The 19,508-nt window shown below is 33.6% G+C and overlaps 2 protein-coding genes across 2 annotated transcripts; one reads left to right on the top strand and one right to left on the bottom strand.

Moving 5' to 3' along the window:
* Positions 1–1,541: 1,541 nt before the first annotated feature.
* LOC18044969 (60S ribosomal protein L32-1) lies at positions 1,542–3,540 on the bottom strand. The gene is made up of 4 exons (XM_006437164.2): positions 3,460–3,540; positions 2,877–2,970; positions 2,031–2,212; positions 1,542–1,944 (listed from the first exon to the last, which is right to left on the bottom strand). Exons 2-4 carry the CDS (start codon positions 2,964–2,966, stop codon positions 1,815–1,817), a joined length of 402 nt encoding a protein of 133 aa, XP_006437227.2. The 5' UTR covers positions 2,967–2,970; positions 3,460–3,540; the 3' UTR covers positions 1,542–1,814.
* A 6,054-nt stretch (positions 3,541–9,594) lies between these two features.
* Positions 9,595–12,544, top strand: LOC18044968 (protein NRT1/ PTR FAMILY 4.2). The gene is made up of 6 exons (XM_006437163.2): positions 9,595–9,662; positions 9,817–9,928; positions 10,686–10,903; positions 10,993–11,397; positions 11,479–11,576; positions 11,673–12,544. Exons 1-6 carry the CDS (start codon positions 9,660–9,662, stop codon positions 12,409–12,411), a joined length of 1,575 nt encoding a protein of 524 aa, XP_006437226.1. The 5' UTR covers positions 9,595–9,659; the 3' UTR covers positions 12,412–12,544.
* Positions 12,545–19,508: the final 6,964 nt, after the last annotated feature.

Raw genomic sequence — 19,508 nt, 5'->3', positions numbered from 1 at the left:
TAAGATACCAGCTAACTGCATTTCTTACACAGAAAATATTTTTAAAAAAATAAAAGTGTATAATGAATTAATTGCAAAGCCAAGAATATTCTTAATGAAAGTGGAATATGGTTAGATTGGTGGTTGGAGAGAGTTCAGACCTCATACAGCTTTGTCCAGCGAAATTGCGATGACTCGAGACTTTTTTTTTTTTTGGAAAAAAGAAAATGGTTTGATCAAATATTATATTATTTTTTTAAAATTGACTATCAATTTGTATAATTCTACAAAACATAGTTGTATTTAATTGAAGGTCCCATTGCAAATAAAGCAAGACGTCCCATTACTTTATTCCTCCTCCACCAGCCAAGTCTTCACGAAAGGCCATTATTACTTGGAGCCTAAGATTTGGTCAAAATAATCTCTGAGTTTTTCATATTTGTATGACCTCATTGTTATCGTCAGGCGAGGACTAAAACCAGCCAACAAATAAACTAAACCCTCATTCGTGACATAAATTGTAACAATTTCAACACTTCAAAACTCACAGTTCACATTCTTAAAAAATAAAAATAAAAATAAAGATAAAATATGTCCAATTTTGACTCCCCTTTTTTTTATTTTTAAAGAAAAAGAATTCAATTTCCATAATACAATTCAATGGAGATGAGCTTATCGAGATTTTGTTGTTTACATTTGTAAGTCATATCATGCAACAGTATCCCAGTAGAACTAGGAGTCGTAGTTTGGCTTCGCCTTTTCGAATCCATTCAAATTAAATGAATTTTAATTTGAAAATATTAATTCGTTTAATAGATGGATGAATTCAATCACAACGAATCGAATCTGACTTTAAAATTCATTTGTATTTGGTAAAATATTAATTTTGTGGTTATTTTATTTTACTTGATCATTATTTATTAATTATTATATTTGTAAACAACTTCAAATTCAATTTTTTTTGTTATAAATTTTGCATAAATGAATTAAACAGGAATATCCGTGTAACTAACAAATCGAATCTAAATTATAAGATTATGATTCATTTTTTAATCCATTAAATTTTGACCGAATTTATTAAAGATTTGATTTGAATTCCATTTGTTTATTCAATTTACCACCCCTTAAGTAAATTACAATTCAATTTCAATGAATGAAACCCAAATTTAGAATTCATTTGTATTTTGTAAGATACTAATTTTGTGGTTATTTTATTTTGCCCAATCATTATTTATTAATTATTTTATTTGAAAACAAATTCAAATTGATTTGATTTGTTATAGATTAAATAAATCCAAATTCAATTTGTCTAATTTTGTAGAGTAAATGAATTAAACATGAATATTCAGTTAATAAACAAATCAAATCTAAATCCTCAAATTATCATTCAGTTGATTATTTTTATATCCATTAAATTTTGACTGAATTCATTAAAGATTTGATCTTAATTCCATTTGTTTATTCGATTTACCACCCCTAAGTACAATGTAGAATTGTAGGCTCCCAGACTCTGATAATTGATCGCGATCGATGAACGATATCAAATAGAAACAGTCAACAAATTAACGCTATTAAATATCATACGCTTAACATTGTCCACTAATAGTTAGTGCAAAATATGCAGAGTTAATAAAAGGCTTGGCCATAAACCTTAACTCCTAAGTTGACATAACATTAATCATGCTCCACAAAAGACAACAAATTCAAAATATCATTCAGGTGACAAATAGAAAATACATCATAATTCAACCCTGGAAATGTTCATCCATTCCAAAGACAACCTAGGAAACATTTGGCCAAAAGCAAACACTAACACAAAATATAGAAACCAATTTTTACTCCTCCTCCTGGCTGCGCAACCTGGCCAATTTGTTGGTGACCACAACATCCAATTGTGCAGCACGCTCGACAATCTCCTTTCTCTTCTTGGTTGATACATTGTGGGCTATCTCAGCACAATAAGTCCTACAACAAAAAGGTAAGCAATCATTGTCAAGGAACTTCAGAACAATTCAAGGTAACATGACGAGTAAATGTAAACTGTTATTTACCTGTTGTGCATCATCAAGAGTTCCAGTTCATTGACATTGTGCACAACAAACTTCTTGAATCCATTGGGCAGATAGTGGCGTGTTTTCTTGTCCGAGCCGTAGCCAATATTGGGCATCAGAACACATCCTTTGAACTTTCTCCTGACACGTGAATCAATACCCTTCGGCCTTCGCCAATTTTCCTGCCACCAGCCAGTACATTAATTTGACAGACAATTTATCGGTGATCCAAGCGCATTTTGTGTTAAACGTCCCAAGTCGACAACAAAATCAAATATCTCCAGCAGGATCAAATATTGGAACACATGAGCTAGTCTAGTTTATCTTTGCAGGGTAAAGTAATTTGAAGTTGTTGATTAGTGGGATAAACCTACAAGAATGAATACTGAAGAAGTGCAATACCAAATTCATTAGGATGAAATGCAAGAACATGGCTATTACAAGATTATACATCATCTAATTGATAATATTTGAATGAACATCCAAGCGATTCAACAAACAGAAAGAGCATGGAGCATTCTACTTGCAACCTATTCATAAGATTCAATTAGCAATCAATTTCCTGATGATCATAAATCTTTCAAAATAGATTTAAAATAAAAGAAAAAGAGATTCAAAATAGAAATAACAAAATATTTGGCGCAATCAACAACCAACATGACCATAAATCTTTCATGTAACAATCTGCATGATTAAAATCAGGTAATCTTATGGTTCCATAGAAGCATTGTCAAGACAAGCATACAAAAGGAACAGAACAGAAGTCCACACAACATAGCGCAAGTAGGAACTAAACAAAAGAAAGAACAAATAACCTATTTCAGCAAAGTAGAAGTAAATAGATACCTTCACTGATATCTTCCTGTCACTCTGGGGCCTCTTGAACTTCTTGAGACGCTTCTTCACTATCTTCTTGGTCAGCAAAGGAACAGCCATTTTTCTGTAACATAGACAAAAACACAAGAACACAAAAATTGAGCAACCGGACATTAACAAGAGCACAAGAAAACATAAATAAATTATAAGCTTCTGAGACCAGCATAAGAAGGAACTACAACTACGATGAAATCCAAAAGCCACACAAAGCAACCAAAACGAGATGGCAGAGCACACTAATTAGGAGATTCAATCACTTCCCCCAATCATGATAAACAACTAACAATTTTACATCTCCATAGTTGAATTCTCAATTTTATGCTCCGTTCATCAAATATTCTATTAAAAAAAAAAGAGACGATATTTTAATTTTCAAGGATCCCAAACTATTCGCATTAAAATTTACTCTAAATAAATAATACTTTCATGGATATAAGTTTCAAAATAGTATATACTCAGATATGATAGTTGAAGCCAGCAGATATACGTAATCAATAACATAAATTAACAGATAAATAGAGAAGTGAGGAAGAACAAAAGTGAAGGAATATACCTGAAACGATGAGCCGCGGCTTCTGCAAACCCTTGTGTGAAGTGAAGAAGAATATGGTGGGTTAGGGTTTTAAAGTGGAATATATACGTGGAGGAGCAGTGATCCGATGACATTCGGGTCGCAGTTTAACAATTTGCATCGTGTCTGGGTTTGGTGGGGGCCCAAAACATCAAGCCCATTAAAAGATTGTGTCGTCCAAATCATAGCCCATTAATATACTGGGCTTGGCTCGTTAAATGGTCTGATCTTGTCCAATTTCGATTTGTAAAATAAGCAAATGATGTGATGAATCGTGAAGATGAACGGTAAGAAGGGCATCTGCTAAGGTACGTTATATGTAATTTATAATATCATAAAAGTAGTTACTTAATAAAATAATAATAGGATGTGAAATAAGTAGGAGGTTATAGGTAATTATGTTTGAGTTTGTTGTAAATTATATTATATGTAATTTAGCAAGAGTTGGTAATTATAAGAGGCAAATCTACTCTTTTTTAAAAAAAAAAAAATTAACAACTCAATTCCTTCTTTACCCATGGGTTGATCATTATTTTTTTTAAATATGAACATAATGTACGACCTTGAATCATTTTCTTTTTTTTTTTAAAAAAAAAAAAAGATGTCTGCTTCTAATTGGTGGTAGAAATTGATTATTGACTTTCCAATAACTCCGACTTTTGTAGAGTCTGTTTCATCCAAGAAACAAATTGCGTTTTGTGCAAGAAAAGAGTTTCAATTTCTTTCCTTTTATCAAAATCAAATTAGGCCCCTACATCGCCTAAGGCCTAACTACAAGCAGGATAAAATAATTACATTTATAAAATAGTTCCTTCAAAGAAAAGAATTTGCAACGCGTTCGACATCCATAAAAGCTTCACTTTCCATCTGAAGGTTTGGTTGAAATTAAGGGTAGGCAAACCCAATCCAATTCAATAGATCCAATTCAACTTAATTTAATTGTGAAAAATTGAATGAGTTATTGTGGATTAATTGGGCTAATTTTTTTGAACCCAATAAATAATTGGTTGAGTTGGATAAATTATGATGAATATGTTTAACTCAACACAACCAACGTACATTATGATGATGATGATAAATTGCAAAACCCTCAAAACCTAAACAACTAATTTGATTTTGAACCATTTTTTCTTTTATAAAAGCGACTATTTCATTTTCGTATCTACTGCTTTAGATTTTAATTCCAAAGCTAAAATCACTTTCTCAAATCCTGATTCTTTCATTTATTCATTCTTAATTCTTTTTTATTGTACTTTTAAGATTGTTGTTTTTTTTAGCTTTATTTATCACACACTAGACATTAAATGAAAATTTCATTTTATAATAGATTTATACTTGATTTTCATAAATTTTATTTCAAGCTTCATATCTTTTTCTTTATTTAATTTTTAATTTAACCTTTCAACCTTATTAATTCAATCCAACCCAACTTAATGATTTAAGGGTTAGATTGGATTGGTATGAACATGTTCACTTTGTTAGTTGGATTAATTTTATTTCAATCTATTCAATAGTGGGTTGAGTTGGATTTTCACAAACCCTATCCAACCCCAACTTGAAATAACAAATTAGAAAAATAAAAAATAAAATGATCCCCAAACCAAAACATTATTAAGGGTCTGTTTGGGATTGCTTTTGTGATGCTTAGAAGTGATTTTGAAAATATAAAAGTTAATTTTAGTATTTGGTAAAAAAGATTCAAATCACTTTTGTCGAATTTTTTTTTTTTAAGAGAAAGTAAAGCTTTCTAATTAAACAAACTTAGACAGTAACAACATGATTTGAATTGGAAAGTCCTCCAGCCAAACTACATGGCTTTCAAAACCTAAGGCTACTTTGGCCAATGAGTGAGCTACTACATTACAATTTCTAAGAACGAATTGAATTGATGCTCTGCTCTGGTTCTTTAGACATGCTTGTATCTCTTCCACTGCCCAGCAAATTTCTGCCATGCTGCTCTTCCTTTGCAGTGATAGCTCTACCACTTCTAAAGAATCTGACTCTATAATGATTGGATCACATTTTGCTTGGCAGGCAACTTGAATTCCAAACAACACAGCTTCCGCTTCCATACAAGCCACATCTCCTTTGAATCCAGTGCTCTGAACTGCTGCAGCCAAAATTTTCCCGCTTCAATCTCTAATCACTACACCTAGCCCAGCCTTCAAATTTGCCATTTGAATTGCTGCATCCACATCCACTTTATACCAACCAATTGGAGGGGAATTCCACACCTGTTGATTATTATTGTGCTGACTTGGAACAACTTGGACATTTGGACACTTAATTCTCAAGTACAACTCTACAGTTGCTGCAGCCCGGGCTGCTGTTATTTGGGGATCTTCTTGCTTACCTTCATTTACCACTCTATTTCTTGCATACCAGATTGCCCAACAGGTTGCAATTATCAGCCCTAAATCATCTTTTTTCCTCTTCTCGGCTAATTCTTGAAGAACACTCAGCATATCCTGGTGAGCCAATTGCTTTCTATCCTCATAAAATTCTGTCAACTTCCACACCTTCCTAGCAGCTCTGCATCCCACCAATGCATGAAAGACATCTTCCCTGTTGCTATGGCATCTCCGACAAACAGAATCCATCACCACTTTTTTCTTCTAGAGGTTGTCTACAGTTGGCAACAAGTTATGGGCAACTCGCCACATAAAATTCTTAATTTTTTCAGGGATCTCATTAGCCGAAATAACTTTCCACTTTGATTTGGTGGCATCTGAACAGCTTGGTGTGTCTGGATATTTGAGCTTGACTGCTAACTGATAACCACTTTTCACTGAATAAGCACCATGCTTATTATAACTCCAGATCATAACATCTTCCTGGGGGGTTTTTGGAAGGGGAATCTTCAGAATTCTCTCTGTGATCTCCTTAGGGTAATGTTGAGCAACCATATCTTGCTTTCGTTGGTTTTTCTCATCAATGAAATCAGCCACAACAGCATCATTAGATAACCTTGCTATAGATGTCGGGTTATAAAGCTCACCTTTCTTCATCCAATTCTTGCTGAACACTGAAATTTTATGTCCATTACCTACTCTCCACCTTAAACCCTCATGAAGCAATTGTCTACCCCATAAAATACTTCTCCAAACAAAAGAGGGATTTGACCCCAGTTTAGCCTCAATAAAATCAGTGTGCTTGAAATATTTGGCTTTGAGAATTTTAGCCATTAAAGAGTCTGGATTGTGCATAACCCTCCACCCTTGTTTCGCAATCAAAGCTTGGTTGAAGCTTGAAAATTCTCTAAAACCCAACCCACCTCTTGTTTTTGCACTACACAGCTTTTCCCACCTTGCCTAGTGTATACTCCTCCGAGTTTCGAAGGATTCCCACCAAAATCTTGCTACAGCCCTTTCAATATCATCACAGAGGCCTTGAGGAATTTTGAACACACTCATTGCAAATGTTGGAACTGCTTGCGCCACAGCTTTGATAAGGACCTCCTTACCTCCACTAGAAAATCTCTTGTTTTGCCAACTTGATAGCTTACTTAACACTCTCAACTTAATTTCATTAAAGAAGCTAATTTTCTTTCTTCTGACCATGGATGGTAAACCCAAGTACTTCTCATGCTTAGAGACAATATTCAGCCCAAAGATGTTCTTGATTTCCTCCATTTGACTTTGGTTTGTGTTGGAGCTGAAAAACATAGATGACTTTTCATAATTACTTAATAAAATATGAGAAATTATCCACCGTCCACCCATTTTTTCTAACTTTTTCAAAAATAGACAATTCTTTTTTTTTGCTAGAATCCACCTGAAGTTACATTTCTTTTCACTTTTCCACTGTCGTTGTAAAATGATGATTTTACCCTTATGATGTTAGCAAAGTTATAATGGTCTCCAACCGGAAGTGGAAAAGTGAAAAGAAATGTAATTTCAGGTGGATTCCAGCAAAAAAAAAAAAGAATTGTGTATTTTTGAAAAACGGTGAAAAAACGGGTGGACGGTGGATAATTTTCCATAAAATATTAATCTCTCCCACAGCTGGTTTTTAAAAGTAGAGAAGGAATAACTTTTAGATTCTGATTTTGAAAATTAATTTTATTCTTTACTACAATTCCATAAATATCCTTAAAATTATTACCTAAACCCAAAATTATCCTTATTCAAATTGGAAACAAAATCAATATTTTAATAAATTTTTATTATGATTCATCAATATAAACTTATTAATATCAATTTGTTGGTCGAATTGTTATTAAATTTGTCTCACTATATTATGAATTTAATTATCAATTGTTTTAAGATAAAAAATAAAATAAAATCAATACACTATAAATTTTATTTTTCGTAAAAATTATTATACTACACTATTAAAAATATTATATGTACACGTTTTTAAATATATAAGTAAATTTATCATACATTATGTATATTTTATTAATTTTTTTTCTCTCAGCAGTTTAACAGTAAAATTTACCAAACGTCCATAACTGCTTTAAAAACTCACAGTACTTCTGAAAATAGAGTTTATCAAACACTTAACTAATTCTCTTCACAGCTAATTATTTGTACAGTACAGTTAACAACAATTATTTTTAAAAGTTACAGTATTCTCAAACTGTCCCTAATTAGATGCTCCTAGCTTTGTGAGAATTTTCAACGCGTAGATTTGCTATGAACTTGACCCTTAAAATGATACAAAAAAAAGACTTTAGTTCAACTTAATAGCGAGACAAATAAGATTGTTTGATACTATAGTAAGGTAATTGTAACTTAAAAGTTATAATACTAGTATTTGATAAACACTTAGTACACTAATTTGGAAGTTAATTAGGTGAATTCATTACATACTTATACGATTAAAAAAAGTCTTTAATAATTTTATTATTTTTATCAAAATTATTGGCTAAAAGTCATATATATCACAAATTATCAACTTTTATATTATATATAACTAAAGTTTTTCTTCTACAACGGTTGGCTTTTAACATGCAGCAGCTTAATACTAAAAAAGGCCTAAGTAGATATAAAGAACTTTAATAGAAGATTTAACCGAACAAATCTTTTTAGCTAATAGTTTTGGCGTTAACGGCAGCTAGTTTGGTGTTTGTTATTTTGCCGCTATATTCATGGGGATAAACTCACAACGTTATGCATTCATTAACAATCAAGAACCTTACAAACGAACATAGATTACAAGAGTTCCTCCACTCTCTTTGGCGCTTCCTTCCTATTTTCTTCTCCAGCTCTCTCTCAGAGTTATGAAGAAAGGCTGACAAGTCTCCCAAAGAGAAAATACTGTCAAGACATAAATAAGGTTACTATTTATGCTACAGCTTCATTATAGCTCACAAAACGATTAGTATTATTCATGCTACAAGGATGTCGTTTTTATCTTTGTGGTGTTTTCATGGTCATTTTTCTTAAATGAGTTATGAGGTAATAATTAATCTTATCACGGTGATCACTGATATGGTTGTCTGTGGCAACAGTCACCCAATACGCTGGTGCCCCGTAAAATCATATCTTCTATCGGAACCTTCATGTCATTGGAGTCTTCAATGCTCTACATGTTACATTTTTGTAACATTAAAATAACGTATGGTGATAATATTTTTGGTCGTTACAAGTGGCGTTTACGTGCACACTTGATATATACATTTTTCATCGTTAACGTCCCTATTGTTACTAGTCGACATCCATAATCAAGTGGATCCAAATCAATTATATGATTATAATTTTTTTGAAGTTACAATATTTGTTGCGTGATTAATTTAGAAGACAATCTTTAACCATATGAATTGCTACGGCGACATTCCCCCAAAAATATCAAACTATGCCAAACCTCATACATATTCTGCCCCAGTACTGTAAGGTTCTATTTTGGAGTTTTGTCTTTAAATTTGTACGTTTCAAAATATGACATATAAATCTGGCTTTACTGTTAAATGGAATAACTCTATATAGTTTCCACTCTTTCACACAACTGTCTTCAAATATGGGCAGGCAATGCGAAAACCTTATCTCCACATGCAAAATTATTTTTTGGCTGCAAACGTAAGCTTTGTGTATTTAGTCAATAACTTTATTCTTATCACAAGCCTACTTTTTCTTTATATACAAGTGAACAATCATAACTTGGATGGATGCCTTGTCTCTTTCATTTCTCAGGCTTGTTTCAGTGTTTCTCAGAGTAACCTCCACTTCTGCTGCTAGCTCATGGTAAGTTTAAATTATTATAAACATTGGCTGCTCTTATTCATCTGCCAAATCTTTTTCACTCTTTTTAATTGAGAATGGTCATTTGATTTTTGGCTCCTTTCTTTGATCTATGTTGTTTTTTGTTGTGGTTCTTAATTATTTCTACACAAAATAGGATGCGGAGATTCATGCAAGCATTGATCAAAGTGGAGATTATGAGGACTGGAGAAGAAGAAAGGCGGATTCTAACAAGCACGGGGGTGCCCGAGCTGCCAGCTTAGCATGCGGTATAAAAATAATAGTACAGCTCAGAAATTGTTTAATTACTTGAATTAAGGCATCCTTTTCTTTATTTTATATAAATTTTTTAATCCAGAATTATAAAGTGCAGAAAAATATGAGAAATTTTTAAAACTGTACGATTTTAAAGTTTAATTTCATAATGTTATTAAATCTTTATAGTTTTAACGATTTCTCATACTATAAAACTTTAGACCAAAAAATTACTCTATATATATATATATATATATAATTTAGTCTCTCTAATATGCGGACATCTAGAAATTGTTAATTGTGCTGATGTGAGATACTAGCCGTTGGATGAATTGAGTGGATAGGATATGTTGTCAATGTGGGATCCGCGGCTGAAAAAAAAAAAACTTAAACACTTCACATACTATACTAGGATAGTAGGATCCATTTATAAAATGAAATAGAAAAAGTAGAGAACTTCAATCACTCTTCTCTCTAATCTCTATATTTTTTCAAATAAAATACCTCTCAAAGCCGTTGTAAATTGCTTCTTCTCCATTTTTCTCTTGCTAACGCATGTATGCATATGCATATATATAAGGCAACTTTATCTTTTTTTGGAAGACCAATACAATATATGCTCTAACGAGGCCATTTACAGTACTGAACTTCATTTTTTTGAGGGGGGGAGGGGGGTAAGAATATAGATTCAGGTGCTGATTTGACCATGTCCAATCAAGAACTATGATTAAATGATGATCTAGTATTTCACAACAAATATTTGGTCTACAGTTGTAGAGGCATTGGAGAACATGGTTTTCTTATCGAATGCAATCAACTTTGTTGCATACTTCCTCAAGTCCATGCACTATCCAGCTGCTGAATCTGCAATCATGGTGAACAATTTCATGGGAACATCTTTTTTGCTTACGATATTTGGAGGCTTCATCAGCGACTCTTTCCTCACAAGGTTTACAACATTCATCTTGTTCTGTACCATAGAGCTACTGGTATAAACTTTACCTTAATTTTCATTTTAACAATAAACTTTAATGAAGCCAAAATTGATATTGAATGATGAAGTCTCAAACATTTTTAGGGGCTGATACTGCTGACAATTCAAGCTCAATACAGTCGGCTACAACCTGCGATGAATAGAAGGCCTTCTCACACTCAAGCTGCAATTTTGTACACGGGGCTTTACGCGATGGCCACAGGCGTTGGTGGCGTCAAGGCAGCCTTGCCTGCGCATGGCGCTGATCAGCTTGATCACAGCAACCAGAGACTAATCTCTGCTTTCTTCAATTGGTTCTTCTTTTCTTTATGTGCAGGTGGCCTCGTTGCTGCTACTGTTATGGTTTGGATTGAAGAGAACAGAGGTTGGAACTGCAGTTTTAAAATTTCTGCTGTAGCTTTGGGACTGGCTCTATGCATTTTCACAATTGGTTTTCCAATTTATAGATACAAACGTCCTAGTGGAAGCCCAATGACAAGAATCTTTAAGGTAAAACAGAAGCTTGTAAAAATGAAGCCAATAAGAACTTTTCGCCATTTCTTGATTGGATTTTTCCTATTTGGTTGTTAGGTGATTGCCTCTGCAATTCGAAACAGGAAAACCTCAAGGTCAGAGATGACGGATCAGATTGCAAGTCCAGAAGCCACAAGGTCCAATGACATGTTCAGGTAAGTTTTCAAAAGTTGTGATCAACTATAGAATTGGTAAATTTCATCGTGGGCTATATATTAAGTAACAGATAGTAAAATAAAATTATGCTGCAGGGTACTAGATAAAGCACTATTTGATGATACCATAACTGCAGCCCAAGTTGAAGAAACAAAGACATTTCTTGGACTGCTTCCGATATTTGCAAGCACAATCATGATGAACTGCTGCTTAGCACAACTACAGACATTCTCAGTGCAACAAGGGATCATCATGAACAGAACAATAAACAATTTCAAAATTCCAACCCAATCGTTAACCGTGTTCCCCCTAACCATAATGTTGGCTTCCATACCATTATACGAACGTTCTGTGCACATCTTCGAAAGGAAAATTTCAGCAAAGTATAACATTTTCCGGCCTCTTAAGCGGATAGGACTGGGGCTAGCACTGGCATCAGGGTCCATGGCTGTGGCTGCCGTGGTTGAGTCCACGAGGCGGGCTGCCGCAGAAAATCATGTCACGTTGTCTGTGTTTTGGCTAGTGTGGCAGTATCTTTTGCTTGGGGTATCGGATATGCTCACTCTTGGTGGGATGCTTGAGTTTTTCTACTCGGAGGCTCCTCACAGTATGAGAAGCATCAGCACTGCATTGTCTTGGTGCTCAACATCAATGGGATATTTCCTCAGCTCAGCTCTCGTGTCCATTACCAACTTGGTGAGTGGAAAATTTGGTGGTGAATGGCTTGGAGGAAACGATCTGAATCATGCCCGTTTGGATTTGTTCTATGCCCTGCTTTGCATTCTTAACTTCATAAATTTTTTGAACTATATTTACTGGGCTAAGAGGTATTGATTATTTGCGGCTTGTCGCTTGGTAATTAGTGTATATCAACGTATAATTTGCTTTGCTCTCGGGAAAAATTGGGGTTTTAAATTGTTCATAAATTTTGCTTTATGCAATAAAAAATAAAATAAAGTCAGTTAAGCATTTCTAGTTTTGTGTACAACTTTTAACGAGGCTTTTGGCTTGAAATACACCCTGTTAAATTTTATGCACGTGAATTCATATTTAAGAATAATTTTAAGTAAATTATTATGTAAAAATCATATTTATTGCATATATCGATTTTTATTTTACTAAGATCACTATCAATATTTTTTAATTTTTTTTTTACAGTTGTTTCTGCAACAACTCAATTCCAAATAAAACTTAGTATATATTTAAATTTTAAATAAAACATGAACACTACCTTATCCAAACCTTAAAACATATTCTGTGTGGTTGTAAACTTGTAATTTAGAATTGTGTCCTAAACTTGCATGCTTCAGATATGTCATGTAAATTCATCACATATGATAATGTGTTGAATTAGGAATCCCTAAAATCTTGCTTACTCTAAAAGCATGTATTCTGATTAGATTATAGTCCTTCGTACATATGTAAGACATGAGAAAAATCTTATTTTCCATATATACATATTATTTTGGCCCCAAACTTTATATTCTTACACTAAGAGCTTGTTTGTTAAACGTTTAAAGTTTGAAAATTTATTAATTTCAGATTTTTTTTTTAAATTTGCTTGTTTGTTTTTTACAACTTATATATGATTTTCAAATGTTTACGTCTGAATAAAAAAAATAAAGTTACGTTACTTTTATCTGAATGAAAAAAAGTCTGAATAGAAAATAAATACTATATTCCAATAATGTCCCTATTAAATATACATATTTCCTATATTATAAAACCTAATCCCTTTTTTATCTCTCTCTAATTCACGTTCAACTACTCTTTCTATTTATTCTCTTTTTTATTAGCACTAAAATTTTTCAGGAACAGCCCGTTAAAACTCCAGTGTTAATATTGTGATTGTGATTTGTTTAATTTCGGCAACTCCATGGATTTTAGAACATTGACTGATTTGTAGAAGAATTTATGGTTTCCCATTAATATTATTATTGAAGTGGGGTGGGTAACGGACCAATGGTTCACTCAATTCGTGGGGAATTCAATATTACCATCCAAGGTAGAGTTGTGGAAAATTAAAGCAAAATGAGAAATATGGAAAGGGAGGCCGAAAGGAAGGCATGATGAAAGGCTTTGAGAAGACTTAAATTGGATCATCATACTCTAATTTTGCATTTTGAGTAATGTAATACTATTTTTATTTAAAGATCAATTACTACCTAATTCTACATATGTTTGATTTTAATTGTAATGTATAGATATTTAACTCTTAAAATTTGAATAAATAATTCTCATAAGGACATAAATGTCAAATAATCATATTTCATATGTTCGTGATTTATAAAAACAAGCAAAATGCCACTTATATTCAGCTATTGAAAAAGAAAAAACAAATATGTCATTTAGACATATGGAATTCAGACATATTCAGATTTCAGCCAAATTTAGACATATTCATATTTTAGATGAAAAAATAAATGCTACCTAAGTGTACACACACACAGATATGTATATGTATATATATATGTGTGTGTATGTATATTACTTAATACCTATTCAAATTTCTGCAACATTAACCCATTCAAATTTCAGATGGAAAAAAAAAAAAAAAACAAAACATTACTTAAATTATGCCGATCTTTATAACAATATTTGTGCTGAAGTTCATCTTCTTGTTGTTCACATTGATAGTATTTTAAAGTTCTCTCTTTGACAGACTTGTGCCCTTATATAAAATGATATATTGGATTAGTTTGGTTAAGTCTTCGGTTAGATTTTCGACCCAGATGACACAAACCAGCAAAAACGGAATGGTTATGTATGCAAGTATGTTCAAATCGGTTCGGTTTCGAAATTTTATTTTAGTTTGGAAAGGTTTGAAACAAAGCCAAACCGAGCTATACTTAGTTCGGTTTGAAAATTTATGTTCAAAAGCCACAGTTGCAAGATAAGTAACTGGGGGTGGATAAAAAGCCCACGACTCATTACTCATCCCAAATTCAAATCAAGTCAGCTCAGCTTGGTAGGGTTAATAATTTATTTGGGCTAGAACGCTAGGTTGAATCTAGCCAGTAACTTGGTTTAGATGGGGTCCAACTCATTAATAACCAACCAAACCGATAATTATTTTAAGGTAACCATATTGAGAAAATTGGAGACTGTTGCCCCCACAATTTTTTTTTTTCAATAAATCAATTCGAAATATGAATAGAATTCTCCTTCATTTAGAGTAGTTTCCTCAAGTTTTTAAATCGTACCTTTCGTTGTTGTACTTATCAACACCAATCCGATAAATTTCTTATTGTGTAGATACAATTATATTAAAAAAAAATGCAAGCCTCATATATTTTATAAAAAATAAAAATGTCTATTCTACTCACATTTCGCAAGGGAGAAGACCAACCTCCACTTAAATTTGAGAGAGGAATTAAGTCCTCATATTGTTATATGGGGACTCGAACTCAAACTCTCATGCAAAATTATTTTAAAATAAAAAATAGCACATGACATTTAGGGATTGGCTAAACCTAATCGGTTGAGTTGGTTTTTTGGTTCAATTTAATTTTTTTAGTTTCGGTTCGGTATTTTGTAAGTAAAAAAATTGAATTTATTAATACCAAAACCAAATCGGATAGAAATACCCAAATTGGTGTTTTAAAATTTCCAAATGAATATTTAATTAAAGGGATATTAGAGTCTCTTATTAAAAATTTCGGGGTCTTCTAACTATTTTTTCGAACTTCTAAGCTGTGGTGTCCTTTTTTCCTTAAAACTTATTATCTAACTAATTTAGTTACAGAATCAGTTACTGTATATGCTTAACAAACCAAAACAGTGTATTAAAATATACTGATGCATGCAGGTCAGTTGTACGCATGCCAATTAAATCCTTTATCCAAGCAACTAAACCTGCATCCCTAGACTTCATCATGTCTCGAAGCTTTTTCCAGTGCTTTTTGAGGGTTAACCAATATTTAATTTCTCCCCATGGTAAGTTTAAATACATATCTACTTGTATATATCATGGTTATGTTCAATTCTTCTTCCAAGACTTGAATGATTTTGTATGAATTATGAATAATGACGCAAGAAAATTAAATATAAATGTTGTCATTGTTTTAAGGAGGATGATCAGATTGAGATGGTCATTTAGAACGTTGGAGATAATGGGGACTGGAAGGGAAGACAGGCAGATTCTAGCAACCGTGGTGGTGTCAAGCTGCTATGGAAAGACGGCCTTCTCACACTCAAGCTGCAATACCGTGTACAGGGCTTTACGCGATGGCCATAGGCATTGGGGGTGTCAAGGCAGCCTTGCCTGCTCATGGTGCTGGTCAGCTTGATCACAGCAATCAGAGAAATGTCTCTGCTTTCTTCAATTGGTTGTTTTTTTTTTTCTCTTTTTTCCCCCCTCAATGTACGGGTGGATTCATTTCTGCAACTGCGAAGGTCTGCATTGAAGAGAATAAAGGTTGGAACCGGAGTTTTTAAGATTTCTGTGGCAGTGTTGAGCTTGACACCATGCATTTTCACTGTTGGGTTTCCAAATTTATAGATACAAACGCCCCAGTAGAAGTCCAATAACAAGAATCTTTAAGGTAAAAACAGATGCACAGAAGTATTTTTTTCACCATTCAGTAATTAGAAATCTTCTAAGGAGAGTTTCAGCACCTCATTAAAGTGTAATAGTAGTTACGTACTTTAATAAGGTGCAGGAACTCTCACAAGATAACGACTCTTCTTTAATTAGACAATTAGCTGTGGACCTTATTTGGGTGTACATTTTATTTTACTGTGTAAGGGTGATTGTTTCTTCTAGCATCTATAAGGTAGAATTCTCTCCTAATTTGTGCTAATTTTCTGCCTTGTTTGTCAAGGTAATTGCTTCTGCATTTCGAAACAGCAGAGCCTCCGGGCCACAGATGAGTGATCAGATTGGACGTCCACGTGACGTGACATTATCTTATAGATTCACGTGATAATTTGTTGGGTGTGGCTAGGTCGGAGATGTTTTACTATAGATTAATAATAACACGATTAAAATTATAATAATTTTTTTTATTATTTATTACTTTATATGTATAGTTGAAATTTGTATTTAAATTTGTTCCAACATAACTATAACCCAATTTATTATTAGGACTGCTCTAACACTTTTTTTTTTTGTCAAATTAATTAACAGCACAATGAATTGCAACTTTCATGAGTGCTACGATGATTTATGATTTAAGCGCCAGAAAAAGGACTAATTGCTGAAAGAACGGTCTAAATTTTCTGGCTTCTTCTCATACACAAACAGTGACTTTAAACATGATTAAGCATAAATTGGTAGCAGAGCACATGAAAATCCACTAACGTTTGCACTTTTGGACATGCTTAATTACAGCATGCTGTTTCCAATAATTGTGCAGTAATATCATCATGAATTATATTAAAGTCACAAACAACATTTATGCTGCAGGGTACTGATAAAGCATTAATTGATGACACCATAACTGCATCCGAGGTTAAGGAAACAGAGAAATTTTTTGGCCTTCTACCAATATTCGCAAGCACAATCATGATGAACTGCTGCTTTGCACCTGTTACTATCAATAAACACATGTGCTATACGTGGCTACTCAACTTGCTACGTGGCCTTGAATTAATCTTTGTTGAATAAGTTTTGTTTGTTGATTTTAGTTATTAAGTTTAGATTCCATTTGAATAAGACAAGGAACTAAATTTGTAATATTTTTATTTATTTGAAGGTCAGTGAATAACAGAGTAGGTTTTTACCAACTTCACTTGAAGTCTTACAAACGAGGATTTTGGGTTTCCCTCGAAGTACCCAAGTGTTATAACTTTATTAATTCTCTGTTGAAGAAAAACTGTGAAACGCCAAAATAGGTAGAACTAAGGACGCCATACCAAAGTGGTATCAGAGCTCAGGCATGGAGCAGAGTATAGAGCAACTGGAACAAACCAATGCGTCGCTTTCCAGTGGACAGCAGGATCTAATGGCAAAAATGGCATATAAGCTTTCTATATCGGATGGACCAATTGGTGAGCCAATCAACTAGAGAACATGAAGAAACCTCACAAGCTCCACCGAGAGCACATGGTACCCGTCAAAATAGCAATCTAAATCAACAAGGTTCAACAACCTCATATGCCTCCAAACTTGTAAAATTGGATTTTCGCCGTTACAATGTAGGAGAGGACCCAACGAGTTGGTTGTGCCGAGCTGAACAATTTTTTCAATTTCAAGAAACTCCAGAAGCTGATCAAGTGTCACTCGCTTCATTTCATTTAGAAGGAGGTGCTCAATTGTGGTATCAGTTACTAAAACAGGACACGTCTCATCTTATTTGGGATGATTTCCGAAAAGAGCTGCTTTCTCGCTTTGTCCCAAGCCAATTTTGTGATTTTTTTTTTGTGAACTAACCAAATTGCAGCAACATGGAACTGTGCAAGAATACCAATCGCAATTCGAAAGACTCTTGACCAAGGTCGGGCATCTACCTCAAGCACAACAAGTGAGTTGCTTTGTCAGTGGGCTACGGGATTCTATTTGAGCTAATGTTCAAGCAGGAAGACCAATGACACTTTCTGAAGCCATTGGGTTGGCAAGATTATTTGAATCTCGAAACCTGCTGCAGAAAAAGGTGAATCCTTCAGTGGCCCAACTGAATATCCAACCAGCCAAGAATAAAACCAATGGGATCTCTGCAATTCCAGTGAGAAAACTTTCAGCTGCAGAGCTACAAGATAGAAGAAAAAGAGGTCTTTGTTATAATTGTGATGAAAAAGTATTTATGATTGAAGCTTGCCTAGATGAAGAAGATGGTGATGTGATCATGGAGGATAAAGCGGCAAAAGTTTTTTATGCAACAACCCCTGAGAATATCGAAGGCGAAAGGGAAAAGGAGAAGTCTTGGTCCATTGGCAAGGCCTTTCACCATCGGATGCAACATGGGAAGATATTGAATTCATGATTTTGCACTTGAGGATAAGCGACCTCTTTAAGTGGGAGGGAATTTGTTACTATCAATAAACGGATGTGCTATACGAACGTGGCCACTCAACTTGCTACGTGGCCTTGAATTAGTCTTTGTTGAATAAGTCTTGTTTGTTAGTTTTGGTTATTAAGTCTAGATTCCATTTGAATAAGCCTTCCTTTTTATAAGGAACTGAATTTGTAATATTTCTATTTATTTGAAATTAACTAATTAAGTCAATAACATAATAGACTTTTACCAACTTCACTTGAAGTCTTACAAAGGAGGATTTTGGGTTTCTCTCGAAGTACCCAAGTGTCAACAACTTTATTAATTCTCTCTTGAAGAAAAACTTTGAAACGCCAAAATAGGTAGAACTAAGGACGCCATACCACATTCTTAGTGCAACAAAGGAACATCATGGGTAGAACAATTGTCTCGGTGCTCAATATCAATGGGATTTTTCCTCAGCCCGGCACTTGTGTCCGCCACCAACTTGGTGGTGAATGGCTTGGAGGAAATGATCTGAATCACACCCGTTTGGATTTATTCTATGCCTTTCTTTTCGTCTCAAGTTTATAGATTTCTTGAGCTACATTTACTGGACTAAGAGGTATTGAGTGATTCAAGAATGTCAGTCTGTCACAACTCATAATGTCATAATGTTACAAAATGAAATAGTTAACTAGCATAACTAGTTTTGTATACAACTGCTGTGGATAACGCGATCCATTTCAATTGGAATCACATAACTCGGCCAATTTTCCCACTTATTTGTCGGTGCAAAATAGACCGCGGCATGGAAATAAATATAAAGCTAAAATTCAGAACTTGTTTGGCAGTTCCACACAAACGAAAGTGGCATGAAGAATCCAATTAGAATGCGTAAAAAGTCTTGTGGGGGCTGGTCTGATTTTTTTAATTTCAATTTTCCTGAAATAAAATTAAAAAAAAAGAAGAAGAAGAAAAAGTTGATAAAGATCATTCACATTCTTGCCTCTTGGG

Source organism: Citrus clementina, unplaced genomic scaffold (assembly GCF_000493195.1).
Source record: "Citrus clementina cultivar Clemenules unplaced genomic scaffold, Citrus_clementina_v1.0 scaffold_4, whole genome shotgun sequence".
In the NCBI taxonomy this organism is placed as follows: Eukaryota; Viridiplantae; Streptophyta; class Magnoliopsida; order Sapindales; family Rutaceae; genus Citrus; species Citrus x clementina.
This window is presented reverse-complemented; position numbering and strand designations above follow the sequence as displayed.